This window comes from Bos mutus, chromosome 13, assembly GCF_027580195.1.
Source record: "Bos mutus isolate GX-2022 chromosome 13, NWIPB_WYAK_1.1, whole genome shotgun sequence".
NCBI lineage: Eukaryota > Metazoa > Chordata > Mammalia > Artiodactyla > Bovidae > Bos > Bos mutus.
In genome coordinates this window covers 19496634-19522433 of record NC_091629.1, presented here as the reverse complement: position 1 = coordinate 19522433, position 25800 = coordinate 19496634, and the positions used below count along the sequence as shown (strand labels likewise).

The following is a 25800-nucleotide window of genomic DNA, read 5'->3' as shown; positions in this document are numbered from 1 at the left end:
GGTGAAGAGGAGGGGAAGGACGCCTGCCTCAAGTGGGCCTAATCTCAAAATAAACCAGAGAGATTTTTATCACGGAAAGAGCGGAAATGCCACCAAGTCCAAACTGGTAGTTCAAGGTCAGGGAGATTCTTTCCAAAGAGGTGCCATATGAGCCAAGATCTGAGGGAAGAGAAAGGACAGCTGGCATCACAAGATACAGAGCCAGAGGCCCAGAGAGGTTAAGTGATTTGTTCAAGGTCACACAGCCAGCTTGTGCCTTCACTCCGTCTCTCCAGTCCTTCAACAGACTCCCTTTGAAAAAGTCAGCCACTCGCCTGCATCAGGCTCTGGGATGACTTTAGAACACAGGTCAGAAAGCTTTCCCTCTAAATGCTGTTTTTACCAAAAGTGGCCCTCGTTAATAGATAAACGAACATGATGATGTTCCAATAAAACTTTATTTACAAAACTGGCCACCCATCCTGCTTTAGAACACAGCAATGAGTAAGATAAACTCCTAGACTTTGAGAATATTCTGCTTTAGCTGGAGCTATAAGACAGGATGAGAAGAAAATAGAACACGAGAGGCAGCATGCTAAATGGTGCAGGAGAGGTAGAAACAGAATTTGTAGAAGACGATCACCACTGTGGCTCAGAAAAGAGAGAAATCAAGTTCAGGGTCTCAGAAAGGGCCACCTGTGCCCCTCTTTGACCTTGGCCTGTTACTCTCTATCAAAACACCTTCTTTCCTTCCCAGCACACATGCTACACTTTGTGATTATTCTTTCATTTAACCTTCTATTTGTTTAATGCTTATCTCCCTCCAGCAGGCTATAAGTTTCCTAATGGCTATGGGTTATTTTTGCCAGCTTACATTTATTCTCTCCTTTCTTAGCAACAGTATTTCAATTCTCCTTTGAAGAACTACCTATTTCCCATTCTCAGTCTCATCTCAGAGCCAGGCATTGTCATGTGACCCAGACCTGGCTAAGTAATTGGCTTAGGGATGGGCCAGTGAGAATCAGCCCCAGGATTTTGCTGGAATCATTGGGAAGGAAACTCTCTTTTTCCCCAGAATGGAAACATACAGTTGCTGGATGCTATCTTTCCAGCCATGTTTGCACAGCCTGCTGAGAAGCCAACATGGTTATGAAGAAACTTAGATGGATTGGAGACCAGTACTTGATGACATAGTTAAGCCCCTGGATCCAGCCCTACCTGAAGCCTTACCTAACGCAGGTCTTTTCAATTATCCTTTTTTTTTTGCTTAAGTACATTTGAACTTTAAGTCTATTTCAACAACCTCAGATAGGCAGATGATATTACTCTAATGGCAGAAAGTGAAGAGGAACTAAAGAGCCTCTTGATGAGGGTGAAAAAAGAGAGTGACAGTAGCTGGATCTGAGATGAGACTGAGAATAGGAAAAAGCTGGCTTGAAACTCAACATCAAAAAAACAAAGATCATGCCTGGAGTAGGAAATGGCAGCCCACTCCAGTATTCTTCCCTGAAAAACTCCATAGACAGAGGAGCCTGGCAGGCTACCGTCCATGGGATCTCAAAGAGTGGGACATGACTGACTGGCTGAGCACATAAAAAATGGTTAAAGTGTTCAAAAGTGGATAATATGGATTTATTTAAAGAGAGTGTTTAAGAAAAAAAAAACCAAATAATGATAATATTCTGCAAAACTATAAAATAACTATTAGAAATTCAAATTTAAAGATAAATAATAATGAAATGAAAATAAATAAATCATTTAAGTGCAAAGGAAAAAAAGCCAGAAAATGGGTGTGAGAATTGGAAAAAAAAAAAAAAAACTAAGATCATGGCATCTGGTCCAATCTCTTCGTGACAAAGAGAATGGGGAAAAAGTGGAAGCAGTGACAGAATTTATTTTCTTACAGATGGTGACTGCAGCCATGAAATTAAAAGATGCTTGCTCCTTGGAAGGAAAGCTATGACAAACCTAAATGGTGTATTAAAAAGCAGAGACATCAGTTTGCTGACAAAAGTCCATATAGTCAGAGCTATGATTTTTCCAGTAGTCATGTATGGACTTGAGAGTTGGACCATAAAGAAGGCTGAGCACCAAAGAATTGATGCTTTTGAACTGTGGTACTGGAAAGGACTCTTGAGAGTCCCCTGGACATCAAGGAAATCAAACCAGTCAATCCTAAAGGATATCAATCCTGAATATTCACTGGAAGGACTGATGGTGAAGCTGAAGCTCCAATACTTTGGCCACCTGATGTGAAAAGCCGACTCATTGGTAAAGACCCTGATGCTGGGAAAGACTGAAGGTAAAAGGAGAAGGGGTTGGCAGAGGATGAGACAGTTCGATAGCATCACCGACTCAACGGACATGAATTTGAGAAAACTCTGGGAGATGGTGGAGGACAGAGGAGACTGGCGTGCCGCAGTCCATGGGGTCCTGTAGAGTCAGACAGGACTTAGGCTGAACAACCACCACCACCGCCTGTCTCTCGTCTTCTCACATGCCCCGGCAGGGCAATCAGAGGTTGCTTCTTTGTTAAGTACAATTGGGTCTACAAAAACTCTAAGAATCAATGCTGACCAAGGTCGAGGGCCCTAAGGATCACACAGGCCTTGGAAAGTCTCAGGGATGCCCCTAGGTAGCAATTAGAGAAATATACTGGTCTATTTTTAGAAGCTGTTTGATTCCAGGCCCATTACCTGGCGGATGTGAATGATGTGTGGAACTGGCCAGTGTAACATTATTCTCTCAAAGACGGTGTCTGCTTGCCAGGCCATGGTGGGCAATTACGGTGGAGACCAGCCCGGCTACAGAGCAAAAATGAAGCAGTCAAGATGCGAAAGAACATCTCAAGTATCTAATTTAGCCATGCCTCCCTGCTATGAACGGAAGCTCAGAAGTCCTTTCCTGGGGGAGGGTACGCCTGGGAGAGACCCTTGCCTGATAAGAGAGACTCTCTGACCACCATAGGATCATGCCAATTTCCTCATTCATTCACTCCACAGACATTTATGAACCCTTAAATGCAATACAAAAATAACAACAGCAGCAGCAGTTAACTCGTATTGAACACTTGCTGAGCGCCAGGGGCGGCCTTCGTATAGAATTGTCACAATGACTCCGGTTGTTGTGAGGCATCCGAATTACGGCTCAGGAAATCGAAGCCCGGAGAAACTGTCATTCCCCCAAGGGCCCACACAGTTTGAATCGCCACTGAGCTGAGATGTGAGTGTAGGCAGTCGGGCTGCAGAGCCTGCTGTCTTATGCGTCCCTTTCTCTCTGTGGGCCTGGCATCCACAGAACAACTCACAAGCTAGTCTTCAGAGCGTTTTGTGCCAGGAAGGTATGAACATCAGGGTTCCGGAGCCTACACGGGGGTGGAGGAGCAGGCGGCTGCCTGAAGCGGGTGTGGGTGGCGGGGGAGGGAGAAGCCGGCCCTTGGAGGGCGAGGAGAGAGGGAGGCTGCAGGCAGACAGAAGGAAGAACAGGGTGCAGGGCGGAGAAGTCGGCTGGATGGAAGCATGGAGCAGGACCCGGGCAGGCTGGAGTATTCGGGCAGCGTGAAAAGGTGGGTGTGATGAGGGCAGAGGGTACCACGGGGAACAGACAGGAGACCACGGTGGAGCAGTGAGTTGAGGTTGAAGGTCAGGCCGAGGAGTCTGGACTTGACTCTGGGGGCAGTGAGAGCCACGGAAGGGTGAGCATGAGCAAATTATCATCTTTGAGACAGACGGCTTGGCTTCCCTGCAGGGGATGGCCTGGAAGGGGGCAGCTGGAGGCAGGGAGGCCAGTGCAGAAGCTCAGACTCTGAAGAAAGGCCAGAGTCCCACAGCAACACCGTGGTCCCTCTGATCTCCCCTCCCCGCCCACGTCTGCCCCACTCCTCCCACTTGACTCCCAGATGTGCTCCTGCCCCAGGGCCTTAGCACGCGCTGTTTTCTCCATCGGAAACACTCTTCCCCTCAAGTCCACCTGCCTCACTCTCTCCCTTCCTTCAGGTTTCTGCTTCATTGGCACTTTCTTTTCTTTAATTATTTACGTATTCTTTCAGCTGTGCCGGGTCTTAGTTGCGGCACGTGGGATCTTCCGTTGTGACCCACAGACTCTCTGGTTGTGGTGGGTGGGCTCAGTCGCTCTGCGGCATGCACGACCTTAGTCCCCTACAAGGCAGATTCTTAACCACTGGACCACCAGGGAAGTATCTGTATTTGTTTTTTTGAATGGTCTCAGTCTCTGTGCTGTCCTGGGCTTGCTCGCTCAGTCGTGTCCGACTCTTTGCGACCCCACTGACTGTAGCCCTCCAGGCTCTTCTGTCCATGGGGATTCTCCAGGCAAGAATACTGGAGTGGATTGCCATGCGCTCCTCCAGGGGATCTTCCCAACCCAGGAATTGAACCGGGGTCTCCTGCATTGCAGACAGATTCTTTACCATCTGAGCCACCAGGAAAGCCCAGGAACACTGGAGTGGGTAGCCTATCCCTTTTCCAGTGGATCTCCCCGACCCAGAAAAGATTCCACATGCCTTGGGGTAACTAAGTCCATGCACTCCGGAGCCCAGGTGCCCCAACGACTGAGTCCGAGGGCGCTGCAATAAAAGATCCTCCACGAAGCAACAAAGATTCTACATGCCGCAACTAAGATCTGAGGCAGCCTAATTAATTAGTTAAAAGAAATCACCCAGAGACTGTTTCAGTCATGGGGCCTGGGCACAGGTGTTTGTCGAAGCTCAGGTGACCCAAATGTTCAGATGGGGGTGAACATCCCTGCTCAGTGAAGAGCACCCTATCTATTATTCCCACCCCCAGACTTGCAGAAGTGAGGTGCCTTGTGGGTTCATACAGCCAGGAAGCAGTGGGGGTGGAATTGAACCCAGGCCATTCCCGTACCGGCAGGAATATGTCTCATGTGGTTACATTATGTCTTATTTGTTATTGATGTCATCAGGGAAAATTTTAAAGGAGAATTGGTGCTCCTGATACAAACATGTGAATTTCGGCTCCTCCTCCAATTTGGGAGCTGGGGTGTCCGTCTGTCCCTGACCCCAGCTGGTTGGGCCCACCTCTACCAGAGACACCAAAATCAAGAACATCCTCCCTCAAGAAGGTAGAGCCTGATCTATTTAAATTATCTATGAAAATAAAGCTTATTGCTAAGACACTGACTCCAATAGTCCTGGCCCATAGCCCTTTGGGGCCAAGCTCATAAAGGAGCAGAAGCCAGAAACCCTTCGAAGTCAGGTGGGAGACCCTGGAGGCCTCTCACATCCAGAGCATCTCCATTCTCCAAGGTGAAGAGGCCATGTGAAACTTGCTTCTCACTTCCTGAAGGTCAGTCGCATGGTACGGAGGCCAGATCTCAGGTTCACAATCCTTCCATTCACTGTGTGACCCTGGGCCAGTGACTGCACCTCTCTGGGCCCCAGTTTGCACAGCTGTGAGATGAGGATAATTGCCCCTCCCTAGGAGAAGGCAATGGCACCCAGTACTCTTGCCTGGAAAATCCCATGGACGGAGGAGCCTGGTGGGCTGCAGTCCATGGGGTCTCGAAGAGTCAGACACGACTGAGCTACTTCACTTTCACTTTTCACTTTCATGGCTTGAAGGAAATGGCAACCTACTCCGGTGTTCTCACCTGGAGAATCCCAGGGACGGGGGAGCCTGGTGGGCTGTCGTCTATGGGGTCTCACAGAGTCGGACACGACTGAAGCGACCTAGCAGCAGCAGCAGCAGTGGGGTGACTGGGGATCAGACACCACTGTGCATCCAATGCTCCTTGCGCTGCGCCCAGCACACAGTAAGCAGAGGGGTGGCTGCTGCTGCGGTTGCTACTGTTTTTATTTTCTGCAGGAGATGGAGGTGAGGCTGACTGAGCCCAGCCAGCCCTGGAATGTCTTCTTTGAAGCTGATCCCAGCCACTTCCCTGGTGGTCCAGTGGTTAAGAATCCACCTTCCAACGGAGGGGACGCGGTTCGATCCGTGGGAGAGGAACAAAGATCCCATACGCTGCAGAGTAACTAAGCCCATGTGCTGCAAACTACTGAGTCGGTGTGTCACGACTAGAGACTTTGTGCACGGCAATGACGACCCCACGTGCTGCACCCCATGCAACCAAATAAATACTAAAAAAAAAAAAAAATTATGATCCCAGATAGCAGTCTGAGGTTTCCCATAAGTCTTTGGTTGTGGCCCCAGAACCAGATCCTAAGACAAGAATCTGAGTAAAGTGGTTTAGGTGGGAGGTGATCCCAGGACACACCGCTGCCCCTACCAGAGGAGATCTGAGACAGGGAAGGGAAAGAGGCCAGAGTGTACTATCAAGCAAGGAACCACTATGGGCACCTGGAGCTGGATTCTGCTGAGGACCTCTGGGGGCCACTGTGGACCATGCACCTCGGAGTTATACCCCTATCCAGGGGGAGGGAGCTTCCTAGGTGTAAAGAATCCACCTGCCAACGCAGGAGATGTAAGAGACGTGAGTTCGAGCCCCATCCCTGGCTGAGGAAGATCCCCTGGAGGAGAGCATTTCAACCCACTCCTGTATTCTTGCCTGGAGAATCCCATGGACAGAGGAGCCTGGTGGGCTACAGTCCATGGGGTCACAGAGTCAGACACGACTGAAGCGACTTAGTATGCATGCGAGCATGCACCAAGGGGAGGGAGCTGAAGTATTTATACACCTTCTCCATTAGTTGTTGAGGATTGCTTCCTCCAGGTAGGGCCAGAACTCCCTGTCTTTACTGGACTCCAATGGCCAGAGGAAGCTTCTAGGCAACGAACTGCAGGTGTTGTAGCTTGAACTGGGCTAGTGACCCTGCAAAAGTTAAGAGCTAAAAGGACGTGGTTGAGACGTTGACCATATCTTCTCCATCACGATCGGGTCCCCGTTCTGCTCCAACTGCCTGTGTGATGTTGAACCAAGTTATGTAAATTCACCTTCAGTTCAGTTCAGTCATTCAGTCGCATCCAACTCTTTGCGACCCCATGGACCACAGCACGCCAGGCCTCCCTGTCCATCACCAACTCCCGGAGTTTACTCAAACTCATTTCCATTGAGTCGGTGATGCCATCCAACTATCTCATCCTTATGATGTATCATTTTGTATGAATAATGAATTTTTGAAAAGGATCTGATTTATCTGGCAGGACAGTTTGGAGGGTTAAATGAAACGACAATTAAAAACAAAACATAAATATAAAAAAAACATAAAACATTAAAAAAAATTAAAAAATTCCAGACTAGGGAATAAGTAATAAAAATTAAGACAAACACAATTGGCATACAATAAAGTCATTAAGATGAAGGACACAGAACCCTAATTTGACATGGAAGATATTAAACACATATTATACAATAAAACATGTTATAAAACAAAAAAAAAGGGAAGGGATATGGGAGAAGTACTGTTGCCCAAAAATCCCATGGATGGAGGAGCCTGGTAGGCTGCAGTCCATGGGGTCGCTAAGAGTCAGACATGACTGAGCGACTTCACTTTCACTTTCTACTTTCATGCATTGGAGAAGGAAATGGCAACCCACTCCAGTGTTCTTGCCTGGAGAATCCCACGGACAGAGAAGCCTGGTAGGCTGCAGTCCATGGGGTCGCACAGAGTCGGACACGACTGAAGCGACACAGCAATAGCTGATTCACTTTGTTGCACAGCAGAAAGTAACACAACATTGGAAAGCAATTATACTCTAATAAAAAAATAAAATATTGATTAAAAAAAACTCACAAAGCAAAATAAAACCCCCTAAGAGTTACTGAGGGCTTTTTATGTGCCAAACCCTGTTTGAAAGGCTTTGTGTGCATTAATTCATTTAATTCTGATGGCAATGCGATGAGACAGTCCTGCTGTTGCCCCCATTTTATGTGAAAGAACCGGGGTGCAAGGAGGCAAGCAGTTCACCACACATCACGTGGTGAGTAAGTAGAGGAGTCAGACCTTGGACCTGGGCAATTCAGTTCTAAAATCAGGGCTCCCGTCCATGATGCTGTCAGGTATGAGAGGGACGCACAGTGCTGGGGACGGAGTTGGTGCTTCGTGTGCGGCTCGTTCTCTTTCAGTTAATTAAACTTGGGCCAAACTGCTCATTTGTCCAGGACTTTTCCTTCCAAAGCATTTTGGCAACCTCTAGCTTTTCAGAGCCTTTCAAAACCCCCGAGAGACCAGCTGTCAAGGTATGACCTGATCAGGGAATGGAAAGGAAAGGCCTGGGAACCTCAGTAAGGGTAACAGGGGAGCGGGGGCAGAAAGGCCTGAAAACAGCCCCTGATCTTGCCCAACTCATTGTGTGACCCTGGCAAGTCCTTGAAGCATCCTTCGTGTTTCCCTTTATCAAATCAGGATGCTGGATTTATCAAGCTTCAGCCCTTTTCATGCACTGGCATACTAAATCCTCCGGGCACCTCTGGGAGGTGGCTTTACTTCCATTCTGATTTACAGAGGGGGAAACAGAAGCTACGAGAGGTGAAGAGATTGGTACAAAATCCAGAGCTAGGCAATGTCGGGGCTGGGATTCAAATCCAGGTCTCTGTGAGCCCACAGCAGGGATTCTGAATCTCTGGCATATTGTTTCCCAGGAATAAGTGCAAACATCCAGGATGACGGACCCAGGGCCAGCAGGTGCCTCGGCCAGATGACTCATGGCACTGGACTGGCCCCATGGATTCTGAGTTGGTTTCCCTCACTTTTCTTCTTTTTCAACTGTATGTATTTATGTATTTGACTGTTCTAGGTCTTAGCTGTGGCATGCAGGATCTTCAGTCTTCGCTGCAGCATGTGGGATCTGGTTCCCTGACCAGGGATGGAACCTGAGCCACACGTATTAGGAGCACAGAGTCTTAGCCACTGGACCACCAGAGAAGTCCCTCCCTCATTTTTCTCGATGATAAAACGTGAATGCCCCCTGGATCAGATCAAGGAAGCAGAAACATCATCACACTAAAGGCGTGAAATCCCAAGCGGGCAGGCAGTCAGCCTACAATCAACAACACTGTAATAGGGGATGTGGCCAACCGGGGGAGTAGTCAAAATAGAGGAATCCAGTGATACTACAAATAATCACTATTGTCATTTATAGAATGTTTATCATATACCAGGCACTCGGTTAAACTCTCTCTGCAGATTATCTTGTGAAGGCCTAAGAGGTGGGCTCCATTATAATTCCCATTTTCTAGAGGAGGAAATTGAGACTCAGACAAGGAAAGGAACTTGCCCGAGGTGTCATATTCCTGGTAATCAATGTAGAAATGAACTGTATCTGTAGGACTCCAGAACTGATTCTTTCTTTAAAGTTTTTATTTACTTATTTATTTTTGGCTATGCTGGGTCTTATTTGCTGTGAGGGCTTTTATTGAGTTGTGGCGGGCAGAGGCTACTCTCTAGTCATGTGTGGGATTCTCACTGGGGTGACTTTTCTTGTTGCAGAGCGTGGACCCTAGGGCACGGGCTCAGTGGTTGCAGTCCCCGGGCTCTAGAGCGCAGGCTCAGTAGACGGGGCTCATGGGCTCAGTTGCTCCATGGTATGTGGGATCCTCCTGGATCAGGGGTCTAACCCATCCTGCACTGGCAGGCGGACTCCCCACCAATGAGCCACCAGGGAAGCCCCAGAGCTGATTCCTAATCAAATCTGTGGTGGGCAAACCACTGACCAGCGTCTCTAAATGAAGGATACTTCCACTTTGGAATATAATAACAATGATTCATATTCATAAAGTACTTTCATTTGCAAATTACATTTGCCGTCTGAAATCCCAAGGGGTGGGCACTTATGCCATCACCCTTTGGCAGAGGAGTTCACTGAAGCTCAGAGAGCTTGAATGATCTGCCCAAGATTCTGGGATGAAGAAGCACAGGCTCGGGAACCAGTCCAACCCAGGTTCAAACCCTCGCTCTGCCCTTTTCTTTCCTTCAACAAATACAGACTGAGCACCCTTAGTTGTGTGAGCTCCGGCAAGTTACTGCCCCTCTCAGAGCTTCCATTTCTTCTTTGTAAAATAATATTAACACTACTCATCGAATCCATTCCCCCTCTTCATCTGAAAAGCCCAGACACTTGCTTTCCCAGGCTTCCCTGAGGATAAAGGATGAGCATGTGACCTGACCAATGGGATTTAAAAAGAAGTCTGCCAGGGGGCTGCTGGAAAAGGTTAAGCTGGGAGGTGGGGGGGAAAACTGGCATAGAAGAGGGCATGCTCTTCTTCACTGGTTGGACATCATGTGTCTCTATTTGGGGGCTGGAACTGGGTAGCCATCTCATGATACCAGGCATCCAGCCTGAGGACCAAGCTACCTGCAGGAGCTGGAGGAGCAGAAGGACAGAAAGAATCTAGAACCCTGGGACTTCCTTGGTGGTCTAGTGGTGAAGAATCTGCTTTGCAGTGTGGGGGACTTGGGTTCCATCCCTGGTCCAGCAACTAAGATCCCACGTGCCGTGGAACAGCTTAGACTGCATGTTGCGTGAAGCCCCGAGCGCTCTGGAACCCACTTGACACAATTAGGGAGTCCAGTGTGTCCCAGTGAGAGATCCCACATGACTGAATGAATATCACTCGTGCTGCAACTAAGACTTGACACCGCCTAATTAATTAATTTAAAGAATCTAGAATCCTAATGGTATCAGGGAACCACTAGCCCAAAGCCAGCTACCTTGAAACTCCCTGTTAGGTGAGAAGATGCATCTTCCTCCTTATAGAAGTCACTTCCGGTTTCCTATTCTGTGACTTGTAGCCCAAGTGGGAAGACTACCTTGATTGAACTGTGGAAAGGATTTCAATGATAGTGCATAGAAAGCACCACTAATTGGTGCCTGGCACAACAAACGGCAGCTCCTCTGGAAATTATCTCAGGCTTTAACCCTGAGACTCTTCCAGGCACCAAAGACCCTCCTGGCCTGGCAAATTAGCTCTCTGTCTCTCCTACTGAGAAAAGCTTGTAGTTTTCCCAGAAAGCACAAACCCAGTGGTGGCCCAGAACAACAACCCCATCACTCTGATGAGACTGACCCCAGCTTCCAAACTAGAATCAATCACATTGCCTTTTGTCTAATGGATTTTGATTTTCACTCCCCTGATGGGGAAGGCAAGGGCTTGTGCTCTGGTCTGTCTCCGTGTTGCCAGAACATCCATCAATTATTAACAGCAGCAGCTCAGCCACTCAGTGCTGCTATCAGAAGGAAAAGACTTGCCGCAGCCCAGCTCAGACAGCCATAGAGAAAGGACTCTGCTGCTCATTATTTATGAAAACAAGCCCCATGTACTGTTGGGTGGGCACTGTGCTCAGTTCTGGCAAACGCGATGACCCTTCAAGGTGGGCCTTTTATCTACTTTACAGGCTGGAGGCTACAGCTTGGAGAGGGGAAGAACTCACCAAAGGCCAGAAACTGGCGAGATGGTGAACCTGGCCTTAAAACCCAGGTCTGTCTTTGGTCCTACATATGTAAGATATGGCATTTCTGTATCTCACAATCACCCAGCCGTGGTCCTCCATTTGACTTCTAATCCTACGGACTCTGAGAAATTTCTACAGGCCTTGATGTTCTAACAACTGAAGCTTCCGAGTTGGGGAGCTGGGGGTGGGTGGGGAGGGCAAAGAACAAATCCCCTAAGGAGGCCAGAGGCACAGAGAGCTGGGCTGCAGGTGTTGACAGGAAGGAGTGACAGGTCCTTGAGACACACTGACTGACTGATCGCTGCATTCATTCCTTCCACCTGGATTTATCTGGAGATGCTCTGTGCCAGGCACCATGATGGGTACTGGGAATGGGGCAGTGAATACAACTCATGACACTCATATTCTTGTAGAGGAGGAACTGAGAAATACAAGGAAGCGGGTACAATTTCAGATAGTGCTCAAGCCCTGTGCAAGAAGGACACTGCAAGATGTCAGTGTAAGAAGACAGAGGCTGTCTTAGGTAGGGGTCAGGAAAGGTCTTTTAGAGGAGGGGACATCTGCGTGGGGACCAGCTCCTAAAAGGAATGAGAGAGTGACCAGCCATGGGACAATATGGGGAAGAGAATCCCAGGTGGCAAGAACAAGTGCAAAGGCCCTGAGTCAGGACAGAGATGGGTCTGTGTAGGGAAGAGCAAGGAGGCCAGTGGGGCTGAAACTGAGTGAACCAGAGGAGACAAGAGATGAGTCTGGAGAGGTCATGGGGCCGGATTTGTGGCGAAGGGTTTGGACTTTATTCTGTAATGGGAAAACTCTCTGGAGCATTTTGAGCGGATGAATAATGTGATCCAATTACACCTAGAAAAGCTCACTCTGGCTGCTGAATGGGGAATGGATTGCAGGAGGCAAAGGTGGAAGCAGGGAGACTGGGAAGGAGACTATGGTACTTAATCACTGTGGAAAGAAGAGTGATTCAAAACCACACTTGAGTCTGAATTTCTGGCTACTCCCATTTGCCTGCTGTGTGACCTTAGGCAAGTTACTTAACCTCTCTGATCTTCCCTGTTTTTGAAAGGTGGGATATAATAATAGGTATAAGGCTAAATGTGTTTTCCATATACAGTGGATATGTGATCAATGGCAGGATTTCTATGCTGAGGGCCAATGAGCCTGCCTGCCACACTATTTCAGCCTTGGCTGCAAATATCCTAGACCAACCATCTGCCAGGACTAGCCAGCAGCCCCAGCCCATGATCACAGAGAGGTCATGAAACTCGTCCCTATGATCGGATTAACCCAAGGGAGTGATGAAGCTGTTTATTCCCAACCAGCACCTTTTACAAGCCTGAGCCACCTGCCTAGCTGCCAGGCACCAACCCAAACAGAGCCCTTTGCCTACTTCTTCTGGAAAATGGACCCTCCCCTGCTCTGCCCCTCACTCTCTTGTCTTAGGGACAGAACAGAGAGGAGGGAGTCATATCTGGGTCTAAACCAGGCGTAGAAGGGAGAAACCTGGTCAGGCCTGGAAATAGCAAAATAAGTCTGCTGATCCTAAGCTGGTTAAGGGTGAGTGACTATGTCTTAAGACAGAGGCTTTTTGGACACGAAACCTGGGGCAGGATTATGGCCAGAGGCAGCCCGCAAAGAGGAGACGGGCCTAGGAATCTCTGCATCCTCTTTAGGGTGGACAGGGAAAAGAGAAAACCTCTCTCCGTGCTCCAACAAGCCACTCAGTCCTACATTCACACTCTTAAAGGCCTCTCCTTGGGCAGCCAGATCTGGATAGAGGGCCCCCTCAAAACCCCCTCTAGACCTGGCCCTCCACGTGGGCCTTTAGTGAGGGGCCAGTTGAGCCAGGGGGCACCCACAGTGAGAGGGCAGGACAGGCCTCTGGGCAGTAGGCTGTCCAGGAGGCAGCCCGAGCTCACACATCATGGCTGGTATGCAGATTCCCTTCTCTCTTTTTCTTTTTGCCATGAATACATTTACCTGTTCTTCCCCTGTCTCATTGGCCCTGCTCTCAGGGAACGAGTTATGTTCAACGTATCTTTCCCAGCGTGGTCTCCCTGGATTCTGACCTTAACGCCTCTCTTTTCTGGCTCCCTCGGCCTCGCGTGGCCTCTTTCGTGGTGCTGCACACAGTGTGTTGTCATTTCCTTGCGACTCCCAGCACCTTGGCCACGTGAAGATAGGCCCCATCTCTCTGAGGCATCCCCAAGTCCCAGCCTAACACAGACAAGTTGCTCATCAGCAAATGACCCCCTGCCCTGGTCTGGCTCACACCCCGAGTCTCCCTTCATCCCTTACAGCCCCCCCCTTTTTTTTTACCTGGCAGCACGTAGTTCTATCCATTGTCATGAGACCCATTCCTGCCTCTTTCTCCCGATTTCTTTTTCACATTGCCTCATTTTTTCTCCCCTATTTCAAAATTTACATCCTCTTCCGACAGCCAAAGCATCTTTAGAAGATGCATCAAGCATTCTGGGAATCAATTCACCAAATAAATGAAGAAAGAACAAACCAGGGGTGACCCTTCGCCCACAGGCATCCACACCCAGCCGCAGGCATCATGCATTCAGTCCCTTTGCCTCATTTTTCTCACTTATGTTAAAACTGCCTCACAGTATCTCAATGTCCTCCAAGCAGGTCTGTAAGCTGCTTCATTCTCTCCTTGGAGCAAAGTGGGGTTATAAATATAGGGACAAGTATTAAAATTGCAGAGTGACTCTCCTCCAGCCTGGGTCTAGGCATCCACAAGGGAGCATTATGTAGAACAGACCTAACCCAACTCTACTCCATCTCGAGGCTTTATTGTCCCTCTGTGCCCTGTTATTTGCAGTGTCCATTCTCTTGATGTGGGTTTTCCTAAGTCTCCATAAAGCCTTTTCTCCAGCAAAGCTGGGGTATAAAGCATTGAATAATAAAAGGATGAGGTGGCCAGAGCCATACAGGCACGAACAGTCTGAAGGGGCTGTTGGTTCTCACCTCTGAGGTCTCAGCCACAGCCGTTTCTCTTTCCTGGTCTGCATATTTGTGGGAACTAAGCCACAGTCCCCGAGCCATGGTCCTCGATCTGGGCACACAGGCAGAACTCCCCCACCTGCCCCGCCCCAGCCCAGCACCACCCGGATTTCACACTCACCTTGGCGGCCACAGAGGAATTGGGCTTCTCCAGTAAGTCCCAGAGTTTCTTCCTCTTCTCCGCGCAGCACGTGTTATCGAACTCCTCGCCCTCCCGCTCGCGGAGAGTTTCCGCCTCGCGCTTGAGCTCCTCGTTCATCTGCTCCTTCTTCTGGTGGTAGCGGGCCTGGCAGCAGGACTCCAGGTAGATTTCGTCGATGCCCCAGTAGTCCAGCTCTTGGCTGAAGCTGAGTGCGCACATCTCCTCCATCATGTGCAGCCTCCCGGTGCGGTAAAAGTTGAGGATGGAGGTGAAGGCGCCCGGATGGCGGTCGAAGAAGTACTCGTTGTCGTCGAGGCTATAGTCGTCGCACACCTCCAGCAGCGAGTCGTGCGTGTTGCAGTCGCGGAGCTTGCCCAGCCGCGTGCGGGGCAGGCGGTCCAGGGTGCGCCAGAGCACCTCGTGTGCCAGCCCACCGACGTTGAGGCGGACGCGCCTCGAGCACGCCTTGCTGCGCACGATCTCCATGGGCTCGGGTGGCAGCGAGCTAGTGGAGCGGGAGCCATGCTTCGTCATGCCCGCCGGCATCGCTGGTCCGGCCGCCCCCGCCCCCCCTGCCCCCCCAGGCCGCTGTCACTGGACGGCGAGGCCGGCCGCCGCGGGGGAGGGGGGCAGGGAGCGCTTTGGGCTGCTGGGGGTGCAGGGGGCCGCGCGGGCGCGCGTCAAGGCCGTCTTCTCACCTCCATCCCGACGGCTGTGAGGCAGAAAGCGGACGCAGGTCAGCGGACGAGGAGCTGTGCGCGGCCCCTCCCCACCTCTCCACCCCGGCCCCTGCCGGCCTTGACCTTCCCGGCGCTTAAGCGGCTCAGGGCCGCAGCCGGGCTGGGCGCTGTCCCTCCCGCCGGTGCTGAAGTCCGCCCCACCCCGTGGCTGGAGGGAGGGGCCGCCCTCCGGAGCGGGGAGAGGGCCCCCAAGAGGCGCAGGGGGGACCCGGGAGGCCCCACCCCGGCCTTCCGCCGCCCTGGCTCCGTTCTGCCGCCTGGGGCGCTGTCCGCCCCGTCGAGTGCTGAAACTCGCTTTTCTCTGGGTCTCCCCGTCGAGGGCCGCACCTGGCCCCGCCATGCGGAGAGGAGGGCAGCTGAATGAAAAAACTTTTTATTATTTTTTAAAAAAAATACTTATCTTTTCCTTCCCCTGCTCCGAGATAATTAGGATTTGAAGGCTGGGTGGAGGCGGCGGGGCGGTGGCAGGGGGATTGCTTTTTCTAAACCTTTAAAGATTTGGGGGAATTCTGGAGCGTTTCAGGTGCCCACCTGTCGGTCACAACAGATCGGATAGTCACGACAGCCCCACTGTCCTGGAGCGACCCCTCTCCCCAAGCCACACGGGAGCACCTCTTGAGGTCTCTCCGGAGACGAGGTGAACACTGAAGACGCAAAGCCAAGCTCTGCGCGGGGTCCCGCCCCTCCCTCCGCGCCCCCTGCCCCACGGCGGGGGTTGGCGCACAAAGTCCGGGGGACCCACCTGGCCCGTCCTCTCCTAGTTCCTTCCCCGCCCCCTTCTCCTTCTCCTCCTCCTCCTCCTCCTCGCTCCTCTCCTGCGATGGCTTTTTATAACTCCGGGTTCTGCGCCTTTCCCGGGGCTTGGAAGGGAAGGGGTGGGGGAGGTGGGAGGCGGAGAAAGGAGCTGAATTTTCTGGCCTTTTCAAAACGAGCCCTCCTCCCTCCGCGCACTGGTGATCTCAGGGCTCCTTTGAGCCCCTAGGCATGTGAAGCTCACGCCCTACCCCCTCACCCAAGAATGAGGATCGCGCGTCTCCCCCGAGCTCCGCCACCCCCCCACCCCCCAGCCTGAAACCGCGGAGCCTGGGTAGACCAACAGGCCGAACCGCGACAAGCGAGCCCCTCTCCTGGCACCCCTGTGTACCCGCCGCGCGCCCCAACACTCACCCCCAGGGTGGCCGCTTCCCAGGGCCAGGGACCGCGCATTGCCGCGGTCGCCCGGGCGCCCCCGCCCGCGGGCAGCGGCGGACCCGGGGCCGGGCTGGGCCCGGCCTACGCCGGCCGGGCAGGCGACGCGCCGAAGCTGCAGGCGCTGCGGGGCCGGAGCGCGCTCTCCGAGGCTGGGGGCGCGGGCGGGCGCTGGGGGCGCGGGCGGCAGGACTGAGGTCGGGCGGCGCCTCGCGATCCACCTCCTCCTCTTCTGCTCCCGCGGCAGCGGTGGCGGCTGCTTGGGCGAGATCAACAAGTCGGGGCTGAGCTTGGCTCCGCGCTCGCTGCAATTCTGTCCCGCACTTCTGAGTGCCCGGAGTCGGGCACCGAGGCGGGACGGCGCCACCTGCGGGTTGGAAGCGTGCTCGCCTCTTAACTCCTGCCTGCCCGGCCCGGCCGGTTGGTGAGGCTGGGGGCGGGTTAGGGATTTGGGCAAAGGATGTGCCCCTAACGACTGCCTGCCTCTCAATTCCACCTTCCTTCATCCGGTCATCAGTGTGGCTTGAGCGCCTACTGTATGCAAGGTCCTGAGATAAGAGTCTGAGATACAGCTGTAAACCAAACGCAAACATCCAGCCCTTGTGGAGCTGGTTGGAAGCAGATCAAAACCAAGAAAGTCAAAGAATATGTCAGACCGTGATAAGCGCAGAGGAAAGGGAATGGGGGATGGGGGTAGTGGTGAGGAGGGAGGGGAGATGGAGTGAGGGGGGAGAATTGCAATTTTAAATAGCCCTTGGTTTCATAAGCTTCCATTCTAGACTCTAAACTCTAATTCTAGAAATGAATTCTAGATTCTAGCGGGGGAAGGTGAGCAATGAGTATATCAACAAATAAATATCCAGTGTGGCAGCTGGTGATAACTGCTAAGAAGAAAAATAAAGCAAGGTGATGGGAAGAGAGAGTGAGGGGCAAGCTAGCTTATAAACCTTGATGATTCATTCATTCATGTTACTTTGGACAATTGGTTTTGAGAGCTTCTTGTGTGCCGCGTCCTATGCCAGGCTCAGCAAGGAACATGTCCTTCCCTGGAGCTCCCTGTCCAGTGGGGGAGAATGGGTGGACCGAATAATCTCCAGAAACGAATGAAAATGTTGAATAACTTACCTGGAGAAGTGAGCAAGGCCTCCCTAAGGACGCCACAGATGGGCCCCCATGTTTACTCTTCTTTTTTCGTTTAAAGATTTTTAAAATGTGGGCCGTAAAAAGTCTTTATTGAATTTGTTGCAGTATTGCTTCTGCTTTATGTTTTTTGGCCGTGAGGGATATGGAATCTTAGCTCCCAGGCCGCGTTTGGAACCTGCACTCCCTGTACTGGAAGGCGAAGTCGTAACCAGTTGACTGCCAGGGAAATCCCCACTTGTCTACTCTTTCAAATACATATCTCCCGCCTGGTAAGTAAATGGATGCTGTGGACACAGCAGGGAGCCCCTTGTGCTGGAGCAAAAACTGAACAAGTCACAGTGCCCTAAGGTACAGGTTCCCCCCACCCAACCCCAACCCTCTCCTTCATTTCTAAAATTGAGATTCATTTCCACATAGTTGCTATAATATTATTATATATTTTAATCAGTTCATTTCTCGCCATCTCCATTATCATGATCCATGTCCCAGAGGCCATCCTCTTGTAGGTAGAGGCCACAGATGCGGGTAGACATCCTCCAGTGCCCAGGTCAGAGCCCCACAATAAAGAATTCTCCAGCCCTGAATGTCAATAGTGTCGAGGTCGATAAACCTTAGATCAATTTAATAGAAGGCAAAGGTATTTCCCAGTCTGAAAATTTTATTCTCTCAGCCAGTAATTAGTGAGCACCTACTATGTTATGTGTCAGGTTAACAGGCTTCCCTGGTGGCTCGGCGGTAAGGAATCTGCCTGCCAATGCAGGAGGCGTGGGTTCAATCCCTGGGTAGGGAAGATCCCCTGGAGAAAGAAATGGCAACCCACTCCAGTATTCTTGCCTGGAAAATCCCATGGATGAAGGAGCCTGGCAGACTACCGTTCAAGGGGTCACAAAGAGTCAAACACAACTTAATGACTCAACAGCAACTACTCTGAACACTGGAGATACAGTGAGACTAAATCAGGCAGCCTCTATACCCACGGGTTTTTATTCTGGTGGGGGATACAGTTAATGAACAAGTAAATGAATAAACCAGATTATTTGAATAGTGAGAAATGCTGTGAAGAAAAATAAGTGAGAGGAAGTGAGAGACAGCATGACTGGAAGAGGCATCAGCAACTTTAGATAGGGTGATAAGGCAGGGAGGGCTTCCTGGAGGAGGTGTATATCTAAGATGAGAACCTGAGGGCAGGGAGAGGAAAACCATGTGAAGTTCTAGGGAAGGAGGTACAGGCAGGGGAAACAGAAAGAGCAAAAGTCCTAAAGTAGAAATGAGCTTGGAAAAAGAGGTTAGAGAGGTGGATGGGATCAGGCCAGGCAGATCCCTGTTGGAATTTTATTCTCAAGGTAAAAGAATGAGTTTGGCTTTTTTCTTAATCGTAATGGGAAGCCATGACAGAGTTTTAAGCAGAGAAGACCCATGTGCTGCTATATATTTTGTGGTGACTCTTCTGGCTGCTGTGTGCTTTACAGAATTTGGGGGACAAAAGGTAGCAGCAGGAAGACCCATCATGAGGCTTCCACAATTGTCCGGGTCAAAGATAATGTGGTTTGGACTGGGATGGTGGCCGTGGAATGGCTGGGCAACTTCACAGTCACAGGGCTCTGACAAGGGAGAGTCCTCGGCAAGCCCAAGGCTAGATATTCCATGTCATCCAGGTTCATCACTCCAGGTGGCCTGATTCCTGCAAAGTTCTTACTCTGGCTCCAGATTCAGATAAAGATCTGTGTACAGTGGATCTTAGAAGCGCAGATAGTACAAACAGCTCTGTAACTTTTTTTTGCAAAAGTCATGTTGCTACTACTTGTTTACTCATTTACTCAGTGCAAAGGATTAAGTGCAAACTTACTCAAGAAGGAAGTGTGGCTAGTGTCTCAGAGAGTGAGTTCTGGAGTCAGAACGACTGGTGCCATTTCTTGCAGCAAGAAGTTTTTTTGGGCAAGTAGTTTAACCTCTCTGAGTCTTGATTTTTTTCTGTGTAAAATAGGGATGGAAATTATTATGAGGAATGCATAGAAAGCATGTACTCATTGCTAGCTCTCATCATCTGATAGATTATAGGTTACCCAAGGGCAGGAAGTGGTCTGTCTTGCACATCTCAACTATCAGAATACTTAACAGGATTTTAGAGAATAAGGATATTTAGTTATCTCACATAAAAATTCAGGAAGAGGGTGGTATGAACATTGATTAAACAGCCCATTATGCTATTAAGGACCTTGGCTTCTTCCATTTTTTGCTCTGCCTTATTCAACATATTGGCTTTTTGTCCCAAGCTTGTTGCCTCATAGTCACAAAATGGCTGCCACCACTCCAGGCACTGGCCTCCATAAAACCATATTCAAAGGCAGAAAGGAGATGGTCAATGTGGCAAAAAATATTTCTCCTTTTATGCTTTTATCCCCCAGCAGTCTCTACCAGGTTCCATTTCATGGGTCACTTCCATACCAATCACTGTCAAAGGAAATAAGATTCATACCAGAAGCCTAGGCCAATTACTGCCTTTACAAAATTGAAGTTTATTTAACAAGGAAGAAGTGGAGATTAAAGTTGGGTGGTAAGTCAACAGTGTCTGCCACACTATTCCCACAGTGCCCAGCACAATGCTAAGGACAGAGTAAATGCTCGATAAATATTTATTCAATGAACAAATAAATCCTCTTATAGGAAGGTATATAAACACCTATGAATAATATACATCTCTGACTCCAAGCATATTCAGTCCTATTAGTGAGGATGGGGGCAAGGTATATGGGCAATAAAACTGGCAAAGAATTCTCTTATGGCCCTTTTCTCTGACTCCAGGCCTTTCATGGAGTCCCCCCGAGATGATTCACAGTCTCAAATCACCTGAACTGATATTTGTACATATCCTCTTAAAAGAAATGGCCAGAATGTAAGCAGTGTGCAAGTCCTCTGGGCAATCCCATATGCTAAACAGCAGAGGTTATGAGCTGGTTATCTGCAGTCTTTGGTTGTATAGCCATCACAGGGTTTTTGGTTTGTTTTTAAGTCAACATCAGAGGAGTTTACATGAAAATTTGGATTTCTGGATTCTCTTGAAAAATTAGAGGAACTGATTAACACTGGCCCACATTCCTGTGTAACATGGCAATTACAGCTGTCACAGAGGCGTGGCTGGCCTTGAATCACAGCTGTACCCTTCAGGCAGAAGGTGCTCTCTACTTGGCTACAGTCCCTACACCTTAATGTTCCTCACTCAAGTCACTTTTCTCATTTATGTTGCTTTCCTCATCTTGGTATAAATTTAAGCTCATGCTTGTTGTGCACAAAGGCATGGAAGTCCAAAGAAGCTGTCTTGCTGCTCTCTGTTTCCCCAGGCTCTGCAGAGTGCACAGTTTAGAAATTTTATTTTCTAAGTGAAAAGACTATAAATTATTTGAAAGCATTTGGTCTTCATTTCTTAGAATTTTCCATCAACATGAGAAGAGAGACTATCTAGAAGTAAAGCCAATGGAAGGGACTGTAGAGCCCAGAGACTGAGATACTGAGTCCTGTCAATGTTATAGAGCTCCTGGATCCAGCCATGCCTGAAGGCAGTGCCTCTGGATTTCCCACTTATGGGAACTAGTAAATATCTCTTCTTACCTAAGCCAGACTGAGTTGTGATTTATGTCATTTAAGTCCCAAAGAGCCCATCTGATTCGATTCTCTCCACTAATCAGAAGTTTACCATCTCCTTATAATGCACTTATAGGAAACAGTGCAAAAAGAGTAATAAAACTTAGAATGCCCCACAGAGGAGCCTTGCATTGAGAGTTCAAGTATAACCATCTCATTTTACAGGTCAACCAGTGAGCGGGCAGCCGATTACAAGCACTAAGTCACAGACTATCTCCTGCTCAGGCCCTCTTGGCAGACTGCCCACTGAGAGGTGTTGAGAGCTTCCCTGAGGCTGTGTGAGGTCAAGTCAGCCTAATTCATCCATGTAAATACAAATGAATCCCCCTCTAAGCTGGGCTGGCAGAGACATGTCCGTCTGAAGTCAGATTTTTTTCTTGGACTCCAAACTACCAGGCATCACTTATTTATAACCCCACTAAGTGTCTTACTCAGGTTTCTGGGCACTTCTGGGTACCGAGAACTAATTAATCCCCTCCCGCCTCTGCCCATGGACCCTTGGGAAGGAATCATTGTTTTCCGAGGGTGGTTATGGGGGTACCCAAAGGCTCAAGGGAAATAATGGACATCTCTGAGTGGCTGTCACTCGGGACAACTGCTCTATGCTATGGCCTTGCCCAGATACAGTTCCAGTAGCCCCAGGGATTTTTCTAGCAGCTTGGATTCTGGTTTTTTGCCTGTTTTTCTTTTGACCCAATAATAATAATAAAATCAGATAATAATAATCATAATCATGAGTAAAATGGGGTTAATGATAGAATCTACCTCCCAGGGTTGCTGGGAGAGACTAATGAGATAAGGCACGTGATGTGCTCAGCACCATGCACAGCACTAACAAGTTCATATTAAGACAACATGAGTAACAATACTAACAACCACAGTAACAGCAGCTAACATTAAGCAGTTAGCTGTTGGCTGATCCTTGAGTGACCAGATGTTTGATTCTAGCGCCTGTTCTATGCTAGCCTGATTACCTTTATCAAGCCCTGAGTTTCTGGCCTAGGTTTCTGGAAAGTGGGTGTGCTTGGTTTTCTGATCAACCTAAACATTTTCCCATTCTTCATCTTTTGCTCACCACCTACCTATCAACCCAACCACCCATGTGTCCACCCATATACTCAGCCACCAAACTACCCAGATATACACCCACCCATTTATTTACTTACTTACCCATCAATCTGTGCACTCACTTGCTCACTCATCCATCTTTCTTTGCATTCATCCATGTATTCTACCCAGTATCCATCTTTCCACCCACTCATTCACTCACCTACCATTTATCCATGCATCTACCCACCCATATAGCATCTTTCCATCCATCTGTCGTTCTACCCATTCATCCAATCCAGCCATTCACCCATCCATCCATATACCCAGTCACTTAGCCACCTATTTATTCATTCACCTACCATCCACTCACCCATGCCTCTACCTACTCATTCATCCCTACCCAATCACTCATCCAGCCCAGATATTCACGCATCTACCCACCTAGTCACCCACGAATCTATGCACTTTCTCAGACATCCCCACCATCTACCACCTACCATTCTGAAGTGTTTACTACAGGTAATGCTCTGTGCTAAGCCATGGCCTGATCTCTTGAACTCCCGCCCTAGGAGAAAATGTGGACGCCACCAGAGGGTCCTCACAGAGGGAGACTGGTAAACCTTCACGTAGTCCATGAGCCCCTTGCTGGCCTGGACTTTGCCAAACGCACTGACTTCCATCCAGGGTCTGTGGCCAAACAATGATGAAATACAGGATGGACTGAGGCATGGCCTTCCAGCAGAGCAATTACAGGTAAACTGATACCTCTTCCCCACAGAAGAGCCTGGGAACTCCAAGATGCAATAGAAAAGGCACGAGTCAGCAAAAGGAGGAAATCAAAGCCACAGAGATCAAGAGCTAATTAACTGATTCTCCGAAGATAATATTTCATTAAATCCAGCCCTCCTGGCCTTTGGGGACTGATCTCTCTTCTACTTCTTTCCCATCGCCCTTGTCCACGCTGACCTGATCTTCTCTGCCTCCTCTCTCATCTGCCTTCCCTAGTTTTATACTTCCTTGACTCCAACCTCCCTGCTGTGACAAGGGTTGACCTTTAAAGGCATAAGTGTGACCAACTCATTCCCCATAAAGTCATAATACTTTATGACTCCTCACTGTCTAGATAAAGGAAAAACTCTCCCAAGTTGAGAAAAAGGCCGTTCACTTACATATTAGCACATATTCCCAAGCACCGACTAGGTGTTGAGCTTAGGTTGCATGCTGGGAATGCGGCAGTGGTGAAACCACCCCTCTCCTGGATTCACATTTAAACAGGAGACATAAACAGAGGCATTTAAAAATAATCGAATATCGATACTCACTGTGAAGGAAGGAAGTAGAAGTGTGAGAGTACGAATAATTGGAACCCCTGGAGTAGGAAAGGGCAACTCACTCCAGTATTCTTGCCTGGAAAATTCCATGGAGCCTGGTGGGATACAGTCCATGGAGTCTCAGAGTCGGACATGACTGAGTGACTGAGTGTGCATGGAGCCTTATATCGTATTGTATACTATTTAATTTTTAAAAGTGGGCTGTGAAATATTTCCCTCTTGATTATCTTAGCATGTATCCAAGAATCATGCATGTCATGACAGTCAATCCTCATGTTCTGATTTTAATCACATCATGTCATGCTATCTAGTTGCTCAGTCATGTCCAACTCTTTGTGACCCCATGGTTGCATGGCTCCTGGTCCACCAGGCTCCTCTGTCCATGGGATTCTCCAGGCAAAAATACTGGAGTGGGTTGCCAGTTCTTGCCCCAGGGAATCTTCCCGACCTAGGAATCAAACCTGGGTCCCTCACACTGCAGGCAGATACTTTACCATTTAAGCCATCAGGGAAGCCCAAAAATCAATACAATCTTCTGCCAGAACATAATGGGCGATTGTCAGGATGGTGGTATCATTTCTGCTGAAAGGTTTTGTTGCTTTAAAACCCTCCTTCCTTTAGTAAACATCTGCTGCTGTGCTGTGTAGAAAATGGTGATGCTCCCTGTCCTCCTTCTTGGGCTGAGCCCCAGGAAGTTTGTGCTCAGAAGTAGAGTCCTGTCCACCTCCCACCATGCAGACAGTCCAAGCAATGATTATTTATTTACAACAGCTAACACAATCGGTGGTAACGACTTCATAGGCAGCCTCTAAGTGCAGGGAAGATGAAAAATTAACTAAATTGGAGAATAAAAATGCATAGGGAATCAAAAAAAAATAATGGGAAGGAAAGGCAGTGACTTCAGCTCAAGAAATCCCTGAGAGAGTGATGATGCTGATGAGTCTTAAGTCAGAGTGATCATCAAGCCATAAAGGTAGAAAGGAGAGCAGGTGCAAAGGCCCTGGGGCAGGCTAGAGGGTTGAAGGAGATAGAAGATGGCAGCTGTGGCTAGGGCGGAGTATGGGAAGGCAAGAATGGCCTGAGAAGGAGTGGCAGAGAAAAACAGAGGAGGAGAGAAAGACCATGTAGGTGAGGGTTGTCTGGAGGTGTCTGGATTTTATTGCAATGGAGTTGATGGGTTTTAAACAAGGGAGTAACTGATCTGATATTTACCATCACGGTGTAAAAAAACCTCTCATTCTCCTCATAACTTTCACTACTTAGCCCCTGGAAACTACTAACCTACTTTCTGCCATTATTGACTTACCGATTCTGGACATTTCATATAAATGGAGTCATACAATGTGTAGCTTTTTGTGACTGGCTTCTCTTGCTAGGTATATGTCTTTGAGATTCATCTACGTTGCACCATGGAACAGCACAGCATTTCTTCTCGTTGACAATTAACGCTCCGTTGTATGAACATACCACGTTGTGTTTATCCACTCCTCGGCTGGAGGACATTGGGGTTGTTTCCACTTTGGAGTTATTTAATATCGACTCTTGAGTGACTGTTTAATTCTGATATGGAAGCTACTTTTCTGTGTTGGGGTATTCAAATGTCCATTCATAGACTGATAATGGAAGTAAATGACAGATGCATTTCTTAATGTTCTTACCTGGCAAAATAAAACTCTGGAGTCTTTCTGTTAACTTTTATGGAACAGAATCTGAAAGGTCAAAACCTGGAGCTGCAGACTGCTGATAAAGTCAATGGCTCAGAGAAGCCAAGTGTTGTCCCTCTGGCCCTGCATGTGGCTCAGACCAGGACTGGTAAAAGAGACAGCATAATGCAGCACTTCTCAAGCTGGGGGACAGTTCCCCTCCTCAGGCACATGTTGGTCTCCTGGAGAGAAAGACTACATTTCCCAGTCTCCTATGCAGTAAAGAGTGTCATGCAACTAAATTGTGACCAATGAGATAGAAGTAGATTTTTCTCTTCTTTGCTCCTCTCTCCTTCCTGCGAGCTGGAATGTGGACAAAATGGCAGGCGCTCAAGCAGCCATCCTGGACCCTGAGGTAGAAAGCACTGGTTACAGATGCTGGAGGGACCAAAAGGAAGAGCCTGGTGACTGTGGAGATGCCACACCACCTCTTGATCTGTATCTGTATGGGAGAGAAAGCAGTGTCTGCTGTGTTGAA

The 25800-nt window shown here is 49.0% G+C and overlaps 1 protein-coding gene across 1 annotated transcript in view; it reads right to left on the bottom strand.

Annotated features, from left to right (window-relative positions):
- The window catches only part of KCNB1 (potassium voltage-gated channel subfamily B member 1), a 122594-nt gene extending 105845 nt beyond the window's left edge, over nt 1–16749 (bottom strand). Inside the window, exons 1-2 of the mRNA XM_070381060.1 lie at nt 16436–16749; nt 14508–15240 (exon numbers count right to left, since the gene is read on the bottom strand). Of these exons, the coding sequence (XP_070237161.1) occupies nt 14508–15074 (567 nt within the window). The 5' untranslated portion in view covers nt 15075–15240; nt 16436–16749. The remainder of the gene's footprint in view (nt 1–14507; nt 15241–16435) is intronic.
- Between the last annotated feature and the right edge of the window lie 9051 nt (nt 16750–25800).